Source organism: Morus notabilis, unplaced genomic scaffold (genome assembly GCF_000414095.1).
Source record: "Morus notabilis unplaced genomic scaffold, ASM41409v2 Scaffold503, whole genome shotgun sequence".
NCBI classification, from domain to species: Eukaryota; Viridiplantae; Streptophyta; class Magnoliopsida; order Rosales; family Moraceae; genus Morus; species Morus notabilis.
The window spans coordinates 179,512-191,288 of record NW_010366489.1 but is presented as its reverse complement, the minus strand read 5'-3'; the positions used below and the strand labels follow the sequence as shown (position 1 = coordinate 191,288).

The 11,777-nt window shown below is 39.1% G+C and overlaps 2 protein-coding genes across 2 annotated transcripts; one reads left to right on the top strand and one right to left on the bottom strand.

The window, feature by feature from the left end:
• The first annotated feature begins 404 nt into the window (after window positions 1-404).
• LOC21398768 lies at window positions 405-2,284 on the top strand. Its single transcript, XM_010110394.2, has one exon. It carries the CDS (start codon window positions 611-613, stop codon window positions 2,219-2,221), a length of 1,611 nt encoding a protein of 536 aa, XP_010108696.1. The 5' UTR covers window positions 405-610; the 3' UTR covers window positions 2,222-2,284.
• Window positions 2,285-2,519: 235 nt separating this feature from the next.
• Window positions 2,520-10,956, bottom strand: LOC21398767 (FK506-binding protein 5). Its single transcript, XM_010110393.2, has 21 exons — window positions 10,834-10,956; window positions 10,551-10,661; window positions 10,001-10,204; window positions 9,560-9,847; window positions 9,308-9,408; window positions 8,423-9,094; window positions 8,278-8,323; window positions 7,503-7,595; window positions 7,376-7,431; window positions 6,938-7,055; window positions 6,266-6,477; window positions 6,116-6,179; window positions 5,855-6,028; window positions 5,572-5,671; window positions 4,203-5,449; window positions 4,026-4,100; window positions 3,839-3,913; window positions 3,155-3,748; window positions 3,032-3,073; window positions 2,884-2,946; window positions 2,520-2,790 (listed from the first exon to the last, which is right to left on the bottom strand). The coding sequence occupies exons 2-21, from the start codon at window positions 10,620-10,622 to the stop codon at window positions 2,701-2,703; spliced, it is 4,386 nt and encodes a 1,461-aa protein (XP_010108695.1). The 5' UTR covers window positions 10,623-10,661; window positions 10,834-10,956; the 3' UTR covers window positions 2,520-2,700.
• Between the last annotated feature and the right edge of the window lie 821 nt (window positions 10,957-11,777).

The following is an 11,777-nucleotide window of genomic DNA, read 5'->3' as shown; positions in this document are numbered from 1 at the left end:
TACTGCAAATATCCTGCTCTAATAATAACCGATCAATTCATTTACTAAGCCAACAAAAAGAACCAATCAATTCTTTCTTTTTTTTTCTTCTTTTTTTTTTTTTGAGGAACCCAATAAGCAATTTTCCATAAAAAAAAAAGAGGCTATCGTAATTCGTAAGATTTACCCTATGCAGTCTTGTAAGGGATTGAATGACACATCATAAACCATCAAAACACAATAATATCTCTCAAGTTTTTTTTTTCTTTTTTTCCTTATTTCAAGACAAGTACGATATTAGGAAAATACAGTTTATAAATTACGGAAAAAAAAAATGTTGACATTTTTTCTTGCAAAGCCAAGCAAACGCACACAACAAAGAATTCAGCTTTTCTTATAATACAAATTTCCCCGAGATAGCCGCTAGTACCGTTACGAAAGTAGAGAAAAAAAAAGCCATGAAATATGACCGTTACACAGGAAATTTAAATATGTGCTGAAACCTCGTCAATCAAATGGAAGCCAAAACTCATTACTTCACTCCCAATTCTTTGAATCTTCACAGCCAAAACCCAAAAGATGATGTGAGAAAAGAGAAACAATCAAGAACCGCAAAGTTTTGCATTTCCCAATGGCGGAACCGGAAGAGCTAATGCAACAGCTGAGATCCAAAGCCACAGAGCTCTTGCTCAGAGAAGAATACAAGGAATCCATAAACGCCTATTCACACTTCATAACTCTCTGCCAAGATCAACTCCACAAACACCATGAAAAACCCGACCCAAACAATGTCCTCAAGCTCCAGAAATCCCTCTGTTTAGCCCTCTCTAACCGGGCCGAAGCCCGGTGCAGGCTCCGAGAATTCGGCGCAGCCTTGGAGGACTGCGACGAAGCGTTGAAAATCGAGAGTACCCATTTCAAGACTCTTCTCTGCAAAGGGAAGATCTTGATGAACCTGAACAGGTACTCCATGGCCTTGGACTGCTTCAGAACTGCCCACCTGGATCCCCAGGTTTGTAATGGGGGCTCCGAAAGCCTCAATGGGTACTTGGAAAGATGCAAGAAGATGGAGTTCTTGTCGAGAACCGGGGCTTTCGATCTCTCCGATTGGGTTCTCAGTAGGTTCCACGGCAAGCCGCCTGAGCTTGCCGAGTACGTTGGGCAGGTTCAGATAAGGAGATCGGAGATCAGCGGGCGAGGACTGTTCGCGGCGAAGAACATCGATGCGGGGACTTTGCTTTTTGTGAGCAAGGCAATTGCCATTGAGAGGAGTATTTTGGGAGGTGAAGAATTGGGAGAGAATGCCCAATTGAATATGTGGAAGAATTTCATTGATGAAGTTACCAATTTAGCGAGTAAGTGTCCTAGAACCCATGATTTGCTTGCTACATTGTGTTCGGGTGAAGGTGAAAATGATCTTGAGATTCCTGATATGAGCTTATTTAGGTCTGAGAGTGAGAGTAGTTGTGGCATCTCAGTAGAGAAGCTTGATAGGAAGAGGATTTTAAGCATCTTGGATGTGAATTCTCTAGTGGAAAATGCAGTTGCAGCCACGGTTTTGGGGAAGAACAGTGAGTATTATGGAATTGGTTTGTGGGTTTTGGCTTGTTTTATCAACCATTCATGTGTTCCCAATGCAAGGCGTTTGCATGTTGGTGACTATGTATTAGTCCATGCTTCTAGAGATGTTAAGGCTGGTGAGGAGATCACATTTGCATACTTTGACGTGCTTTCTCCACTGGGAGAGCGCAAGGAGATGTCAAGGAGGTGGGGTTTTGGTTGCGGCTGCAAGAGGTGCGAGTTCGAGGAGGGAATTTTTTCGAGGCAAGAAGTGAGAGAGATTGAGATAGGTCTTGAGCGAGGCATGGATACTGGTGGCACGGTTTTTAGGTTGGAGGAAGGGATGAGGAGATGGATGGTGAGAGGCAAAGAGAAGGGCTATTTGAGGGCATCGTTTTGGGCTGCATTTAGTGAAGCTTATGGCTCGGAAAAGTCGGTGAAAAAGTGGAGCCGGCGAATTCCTCCTGTGGATTCTGTGCTGGACAGCATCATGGAAGCAGTGGGGAGCGACGAGAGGGTATTGAAGATCTTGTTGGACAGAATGAAAAAGAGTGGTGGTAGTGGCGGCGTAGTGGAGATGGAGAAAGCTCTGAAACTGGGAAGAGGACTGTATGGAAAAGCAATGAAGAAGCAAGCTATGAAGACTCTTGTAGATCTTGTTCATGAACATGCTATTAACTAAATAGCCAAAAGTTTTCTACCACTTGTTGAACACAACTTTCTGAATTAAATAGTAATTTACTTTCTCGCAGCCTAGGCAATATTAGTTCATTGTCCTTGTTTTTGTTAACTCCAATATTCTTTGAAGAATCTCTTGATGGTTCATTTTTAAAGAATCTGTACTTAATAGTTTATTTTTGTTGACCAGTTTAAAATGGGGCTGACAAAAACCAAGTGAAGGAAACGCAATCACATCATCTCACACAATACACATTCAGATAAGAAGATAGCATCCAGAAATTAATTAACCAAAAAATAAATAGCAGATTCAAATCGTCAAATTAATTAAGCAAAAATTAATAGCAGATTCAAATCCATCTTCCACATCCAGCACTATGTAATAAATTTCTTGAAAAACCTCTACTATAAATCCAAGAAAAAAAAGAAAAAAAAAGATATATATCCAGGAGCATAGAACTCGCTCTAAAAATTCTTAAAATCTTATATGTCGGACATTCGGACTAGCTTGTTGTAGAGAATGCGGTCATCCCTTCCTGTGTTGCTCTCTAACAATGCACTCTGCACAAGTTCCTGATGCAGTGAAACAAAAATTAGCAGGAGCGTTAACGAAAAGTAGAGATGGGATGACAAAACAAGTCTGAATTTAACGCAACAGATACTCACTTTGACATCCCTGTGGGAGAGGAATTTCCCCAAGTTGTGGATAATCAATCTCAAATCTTCAACCTGGAAAAAAGAAAGACAAATAACGTCTTACCACTCGGTTGTGACCCCAAAAATCAGTTATTATACACGAAAAGTCGACTTTTACCCTAATGTAGCCAACTCGATTCCGGTCAAAAAACCTGAAAGCCTGCACCAGGTAATAAAAGTTGCATTAGTGCACCACTTAAAAAAATAACACAATCAGCGTACAAGTGAAGCAGGAAAATACCTGTAATAGTTCCTTGTCGACAGGCGCCTCCTTAGTAGCAGGAGCACCTTTTTCAGAAGTATCTGCCTTTGCCTCAATTTTTTCGCCTGTATTTGTATCAGATTTTGTTGTTGTCTCTGCAGCTCCCGTGTCAGGTTGTCCTTTAACTGACTTGTCAGCTTCATCCTTCTCATTTCCAGGTTCAGCGTTCAAGTTTGTTTCTTTTGTGTCATTTTGGACAGAGGAATCATCTTCTTCAGGATTAACGTCATCCATTTCTTCATCTTCTTCTGGATCTTCTTCTGGGTCTTCCTCTGGGTCTTCTTCTGGGTCTTCCTCTGGGTCTTCATCTTCATCTGTTTCATTCTCCATCTTCACCTCATCAACAGGATCAACAGATTTATGCTCCTCTGCTATGTTTTCATTACCTTTCTTGTCATCAGGCTGACCAGCATTCAATGGTTCAGATATCTTGTCAGATTCATTTTTCACAGAGGGGGGTTCGTCTGTCTTCAGGCGCTTAGTTGGTGATGATTTCTCATTTTCCTTCCCACTCTTTTCTTCCCTGCGCCTCTTTTGATGAGATCTCTTTCTCACGAATTTTATGCGCAATTTCTACAAGACAAGACAACATACTATGACACATTAACAAGCAAATGATTTAAATAAATACACACATGTATGATTTAAATCTCTCACACAAACCTGGAGAAAAGTCAAAAGACGATAACCCATCTGATACTGAAACATTTCACAAAGCGTCTCGGCAAAGAGTGAAAACTGTAAAAAGAGTAAACAGACGATAAGCTCTTCACATGACATTGTCTACGGAAATACTTTACCAAAGCATACTGCACACATACAAAATTGATAGATATCCAAGAAAGCAAACCTCAAATATTGATTCTTCAACATCCTTGTCGGTATAATCCAAGAGGGACTCCAGTGTAAGTGATGATGATCGCAGCTGAAGAAAATGAGCGCACATTAGGCAAGGAAATAGGAATGAAAATAAGATAATAACGTTGAAAGATAAAATGCTATCACTTTCAGGCTACAAGGCACCTACTTTAGAATCTTTGTTCCATTTAGGTTGTAGTATAAATCCCGGGTGTCGAGGAGGTTCTTCAGACTTTCTCTTTTCTTTCAGTTCTTTACTTGGTTTGCTTCTCGACTCATCTTTTACGTTTTTGCCCTTTTTGTCCTTTTCATCTTTAACTTTTTCACCCTCCTTTGATTTCCCCTTCTTGCTATCATTGACATCCTTTTGAGATACCTTTTGCTTGTCAGGATCAACCTCTTCTCTAGTACCAGAGCTACTCCTCTCACCCGTTACCTTTACCTCTTTCTTCTCTGCTTTTTCATCCTTCACTTCTACTGAACTAGAAGTTACCACATTATCTTGTTTCTCTTTACCTTGTGCCGCCGATGACTCTGTTTTAGAAGTTGCTTTCTTTTCAATTTTTTTGACTTCAGTTGGCTTGCTTTCGGCATCTACTTTCTTCTCACTTTTGTTTACTTCAGTTGGCTTGTTTTCTACATCTGCAATTTGCTTCCCTGAATTTGGTGTTAAATCTACTTCCTTAACAACCTTTTTCTCATTGCTATCAGCCTCTTTCTGAATGTCAGGAACCCCATCATTGGATTCAACACTAGCAATCTTTCTTTTAGGTACTCTCTTGATAATCTTCTTCTTCACAGTTGTTTTCACACCGGAATCTTGCACAGTTGCACCACTGCTTGGATCTGAATTGTCCTTTGATTTGTCCGCAGAGATGTCAATTTCCTTTTCAACTTTCTTCTCAATTTGTGCATCTTTATCTTCATTTGTGTTGGCCTTTACTACCTTCTTTGTAACCTTTTTCCTCATAAAAGTCTTGACCCCACTTGACCCAGCTGAAGACGGATCCTGCTGACCTGAACTTTCTAAATTTGCATTATTCTCTTCTTTTTCATTTCCATTTCCATTCTGTTGTTTACTTGCAGTATCACCAGCTGTCTTACCAACAACTTTCTGTTTGACTATCCTTTTTATGATTTTCTTCTTCCCAGCCTTAACGTCGCTGGTTGTCTGAGAAACAGCAGTTGCCCCCTCCTCTTTTTTATCCACATTCACACCTTCCTCTGTACCTTTTGTCTGATCTGGTTTCTCAGGTTGGTCATCTGCATCACCAGTTGCTTCTGATACATTTCCCTTTAACTCCTTGCCATCTTTTTCCTTTTTCTCAACAACTTTGGCTTTTCCAGAGGATGTAGAATCTTTCTTTTTTTCTTCTTTGTCCGTTTTAACATCTTTTGATGAATCCGTACCTTTATCTAAATAATCACCCGGGAAAAAAAATCATTAAGACAGAATTAAACCCCGCAATTACCAAGAACCTGTATACACGTACACACACATCGAACAACACAAGAAAGTAGTTTTGCTACTCCATTACCTTTTATCCCTTCCTTTCCCTTTTCCTTCTCCTTCTCCTTCTCCTTCTGCTTCTCCTTCTCCTTCTCCTTCTGCTTCTGCTTCTCCTTCTCCTTCAATTTCTGAAAAAGAAAAAAGAAATAAGATACTCAGCCAAAAAAAAAAAACCAAAAAGTTACCCCCACAACTAGAGCACGCAATGATTTCTTCTTACAATCAATCTAAGCTTAAAGGAACAGAAAGGAATTGCTATATCAACTGATTGAAAAGAAGGGGGAAAAAGATTAAAAGGGTAAAAAGAAGACCTCTTTTCGCAAAGAAAGTTGACGCTCCCTTTCAGCAACAGCCTTCTGGTATGCAAGCCACTGTTCACGCCATGCATCCAATGCAGGGAGACATTCAGACAAATCTGGAACAAACAGTACAGTAATCTCTTTATGGCTGAACAGTCCATCCTCGCCAATTCGATCATAGTGTATCTGTAAATGCAAGGAGAAACTTAAAACTTTTTCAAACCACAGGCAATAAATTACAGGGGAAAAAAAAAAGAAGAGTGAGGGGGCAACCTCCAGAAAACGATTCCAATGGCGGCAATTCTGTAGATCAAGTTGAGCAATCTCTTTTGCATACCTATCAAGTAAAACTTGCTCACATCACTTGAGAAAGCATAATTCTTTATGTAATATAGAAGATGGAGAGAGAGGGTGAGAAATAACCTTTGGGCAGTTTGAATTAATGAGGTATCATCAACTGATGGGTCACCACCATCCACAGCACGCCACGGGCCACCGATTGCCATTAACGAATGATCCTTTTTAAGAACAGCAAACCGCAATATGTTGTATATATGGGGTATCCGATCATCATAAATTTTTTCAGATGAGAGATCCTCCAGATAACTCTTGCTAATTCCACTCATCAAAATAACCTGACCAGGGGACAAAAGCAGAAAATTTAATCCAGCAGAAAACTTCCAGGACAATACTAGTGTTCTCTTCAGTAGAATACATTAGAATGGAAAAAAATGCTAAAACAAAGACGGTGCTTCTACCAACTAGTCCCAACAAGAAAATCAAAATATTCTTCTTGCGGAAGGGTAACAGTAAGGGCTACTAAAATTCATGCATGAATTTATTACGTAAAAAAGGAAGGTGCTACACCAATATGGATCTCTTCTCGCATATCAAAGAGCAAGTTCAAATGTTTAACGTGCTAGGAACAAAGCATAAATTTCCTCAATGTTTGAAATGTCAAATTGTCAATAATAGAATGTAATAATGATCATGAAGCTCACTCTGATGCAAGCTTATGTGAAGGAGCTTTGGTTCATCATTTTAAAAATCAAGTAATGAAGATTTTTTTAAAGTACAGAAACAGAAGTCTCTAACCTTTGCATTCCAAACTGTGTTTCTATTCCCTGATTTTGCAGGTTCTTCAGCCAAAAGGGTAGCAGAATCCTTTTTCGCCATAGCCGCACCCTCTTCTTCAACAAAACCATGCTCAAAACTGTTCACGACACCAAAATACTCAACAACTACTATTACTTTCTTCTTCTCATAATAAAATACACAAAATGCTAAACTTCTGTTTCAAGAAGCTGAAGCAAAACGTTGACGGAAAAGATTCCATATATATTTGTGTTTAAACTACTATGATGAATTAAAATCTGTTTTTCCTCCTTAATTTTCACAAGAGGTCAAACCAATTATATAATCAAATCCAAACCCCCAATCCGATTGGAGAAAACATTAATGTAGATTCCATATCTTGGTTCAAAATAAAAACTTTCAGAAACCAAGCAACAGAGTTTTTTACAAGCAAGTTACCTGACAGGAGTATGGATTGAAAGTTTAAGGTTCTCCTTCGACCAGTATACAACAGCCTATAACAATTTTAAAAAAAAAATAAGTTAGATCACGGTAATCAGGTGAACATAAAACACTAAAGATGGACCTTGGAGAACTCGGGGGATATGAAGAGCCTTGGGTATCGCTTGTCTATGCATAGATAATCCCTCTCTACATCGACCAAACTGGACGTGTAAACCTGCAATAGGCAGCATAATTAGCCAAGGCAATGACATGATCAAACACACTTTAATTTAAAGTAAAATGATAGGAACGTGCATTAAACAACATCATGAAAATTTCTAATAATTGCATTTTATGTTGCGGGAGTTTACTCATATGTCCAGGAACCATCCACCGTCAGCCAAGAAGCAGGAAATGTTGCACAGTGCCACTACTTAAGTTTAGGTTTCCGAACATGTCATGAAACCCCAAACAACAAGGAGGGGAAAAAAGAAGGCGGCAGCATAACGAAGGAACAAGATAAAGAACACACAGATGGGAAAAAGAAGAGATCCGAAGTTAGGAGAGGAAGCAAGAAAATACATGGAGCCAAGGTCAAGCACAAGCAAAAACCAATAATAATAACAGGAATTTTTAGATTCAGGTTTTTATATTAAAAAAAAGAAGAAGAAGAAGAAGAAGTAAGGATAAGGGGGGGAAGGCTGCAAGAACTGACAAGTAGAAGGATTCAACTCCATATAATAATAGAAGCGGCCAGGGTTATAGAAGGAAGTCAAGACTGAAATCCGAGGCCAATGAACAGACTGGAAAACATAACTCCTGATCCTCAAGAGGTTAAAAGAAGATGCAACAGAAGGCAGACGTACGCATTTTCATCATCATTTTAACAACTAAGCTTTTAATATTTTCTTTTTTACCTTGCAGACATATTCTCTCCTTTTTTCTTTAACAGGGGAACGACGCCTTCAGGATAACAGAACACCAAGTTAGTGACAAATGGCCGCAACATGCAAGCAGATATATTCAGAACTAGTCGATCCAAAATGAAACAAGAAGATCCACCTATGCAAAGCTTCTGGCTGTGGGGAATCACGTCGTAAAGGTCTTCCCTCCCTTAACAAAGACGAGCCTCGGCGATCCCTAGAAACTCTTGGTAGACTTCTTTCACGCTTGTTGTCAAGTCCACGTTTGCGTTCCCGCTCTCTCTCCTTTTCCCGCCGCTCCAAAATGCGTTCCCTTTCACGCTCTCTTTCTCTTTCCCGTTCTCGTTCTCGATCTCGTTCACGTTCGCGTTCCTTCTCCCTTTCTCTGTCTCTTTCTCTATTCCGCAATCGCTCGCGACGGCGTTCCTCCTCCCTTAGTTCGAACTCCCGAAGGTAACTAGCCCTATCACCCTTTTGTTCATCAACCCTCGAATGACCACCGCGAGGCAACACGCTTCCCAGATATTCTGGCTCGAGTGATGAAACATGGAGCCCTTTCCCTGTGGCGTAATCCCTACCGGGAGGGAGACTCACTCCATAACCAGGATTTGAAGAACTTTGTGCATACACAAGATCATCAACATTTCGCCGTGGAGCTGCCCCTAATATTGATGGGGCATGTTGTGCGTTGTACGATGAAGCGCTAAGGAGTGATAAACTACGAGAATCAGCATCCCCTCTTCCAAACGAGATGAGATCTTGGGTGGTATGACGACTCGCAGCAGATCTTGCTGCAAGATAATCGCTTTCTCTGCCAGAAATGTGTTGCTACTCAGTTCTAACAGAAACATATTACCATCTAAATAGCTGTCCACAGACTATCACCAGTAAGAATAGGCCAACTAAAAAGGCAGGAAGGATGTTGGGTGTTCATTTAATAGGACACATATCTAACTATGGTTAATCACGAATGTCCATCAAGTTCAAAATAAGTTACATTTGAAACAATATCGAAGAAAATTACCTGGAATTCCCATCAAGAGTAGCAGATTGCAATGACTGTGCCTTCAGTAGCTGTTCTTGCCGAAGCAGCACCGCCTGATCAATTCTGTCATAAATCTCACTCTGTCACAAGAGATAAAGGAAGGAAAATTATAATCAATCGAGGACCAAGCACACTGCAGGGAAAGATGGCATGATGAAAGAAAGCAAGAGGAAAAAGAATGATGGAAGTGACACATTTAGTAATTCACAAAAATTGATACAAACAAAATACCTGATGCTGATGAGCAAAACTAACAGAATCGGCATATCGTCCAGTGGGTTCACTTTGCAAGTCCCGTCCCAGATAAGAGCTCTGACGTTCACCGTATTGCCTTCTATCTATCGCAGGAAAGTCAGAATTCTTCTCCGCGTATAATTGACCCGCTTTGTGACCATACCCGTGGCTTGAAGATGGGACATATTCACCAGATGAGAATTTTGGAGAATCTGTTATAGCTGACGCATAGCCCGCGCGACCTTCAAGAGCAGATGAACCAGCTTTGACAGTTACTGCAGGAACCTGCTTAAACAATATCCCATCGTTCTTATAAATATAGCAATCATATGTTAATCCTAAAAGGAAATCATCCAAACATCTAACAATACTTAAGGTTTAAAACGCATTCGATACAGCAAAGAATCACATATTGATCTTGAACGGAAATCCTCTGACCTGAGAGACACCGGACAAAGCAGCCGAGCCATACACAGAACTGTATTGTCCACCATAATGAGCCGTGGCCGCAGAATGAGCTCTAAACCCACCAGCCTCAGCTTCTTGAGAACCACTTAACATCGAAGAATGGCGCGAAGCCATGGAAAGCTGAGAACCACCGTCAGGCCCTCCAACAGTACTTCCAGAATAAGCCGATCCGAGCTATAAACATTTTAACCGAAAAAAAAAACAACTCTTTGATACATTACCAATTTTTGGGAATCTAATAGCAAATGTAAGCAAATTAACCAACCAGATTAACTACTTTAATGAAAAATAACAGAAAAATCATAAAAATGAAGCCTTTTTTAAGTTGGTCCCCAACTAGCCCCCGAGATTTGAATAAACGGAAAATTGACAATACAAATTTTAATGAAAATCCCTAAAGTAATATCATCTGAAAAGAATCAAGTAATGAAACTCCTTCCAATACGGTCAATTTAAAGAACCCGGCAAAGATTAAGGAAGAAAATGTAAATTGCGAAAATTAATAAGAAAAGGAGATTACGTTCTGGCCATAAGCAGATTGCCCAGCATAAGATTGCTGTCCGTACGCATTACTTCCTCTGGAGGAATACATGTTCTTTTCGTATACGCGCTAAAAATAGTGATAATTAATCTGCAAGTCAAACAAAAAAAAAACAAATATAACAAAAAAAAAGGAAATTTTGAGATAAAAATAAGAGATTTTCCGTTCGCGAAAGCTTTGCGTTTTAATCGTACATGACATATATGAACACAAATTACAAAATATATAGAACAGAAAGAGACATTCTTTGAATCAATCTTACAATAAAGAAGACGAAACGTGAAGGTGGAGCCTTTTTTGTCGTTAGCCAGAAGAAAAACCCTAACTCAGAAAAGAAGAAGAAGAAGTCTCTGGAGGGACTCACGAAGGGAGATACCACAGTCCACAAAATCCTTTCCTTTGTAATGCATCGTAGGTTTTCGCGGGCTAAGAGATTCATTTTGGGCCTTCTGGGCTTCATAAAAAATGGACCATAGGTGTCAAATAGCCCACTTTCGGCCCAAACATGATTGGTTTAAATTAGGCTTTATATAGTGGACGTTAGTTATTCCCTTGTATCGGGAAAGGGAAGAGAAAATCGTTGAATTTATTCTTGTGTAAGGGTTAGTAATTTTATTTATTATTTTTTATTAACCTCATAGCATATATAGTTAATTGCTGATTAATTCGAATTAATTGTCATCACCAAGTACCCTTTTAATGAGGATAAAAAGACGAAGTTAACCTCATAGCATATATAGTTAATCACTGATTAATTTGAGTTAATTGTCATCACCACCAAGTACCCTTTTAATGAAGATTTTTAACCATCCTTTTATCTCTAATATGTAGTAGTGTTACATAATAAAAGGAGTGAAGTGGTATTTTAATGAAAATAGGTGTTTTGAATATTGTCCTGAGAACGAAAACTCAAAAGTAGACAACTTTAACCTCAATATTCACTAATCATCAAACTTTGAATTAGAACTATATTCGTTAAGCTATTTATATGAACAAAACTCGGAGTGGCATGGTGATATATTTAAAACTATAAAGTATTTTGTATGATTTTTGAGAAAAATAGGATATTATTATGTACAAATACCAAAATGATAAAAATCCTTTACAATATGCATATATATAATATATATCGATAATCTATAATCTAGAAATATATATATATATATATATAAAGGAGAATGACGTTAAAGAAGTTTTGTACTTCAA

Coding starts and splice junctions, on each gene's coding strand:
- LOC21398768 (XM_010110394.2), top strand. CDS start 611: ATGGCGGAACCGGAAGAGCTAATGCAACAGCTGAGATCCAAAGCCACA.
- LOC21398767 (XM_010110393.2), bottom strand. CDS start 10,622: ATGTATTCCTCCAGAGGAAGTAATGCGTACGGACAGCAATCTTATGCT. Junction 7,056..7,375: donor TCAATCCATACTCCTGTCAG/GTAACTTGCTTG, acceptor TGTCGTGAACAG/TTTTGAGCATGGTTTTGTTG. Junction 6,029..6,115: donor ATTGGAATCGTTTTCTGGAG/GTTGCCCCCTCA, acceptor TTGCATTTACAG/ATACACTATGATCGAATTGG.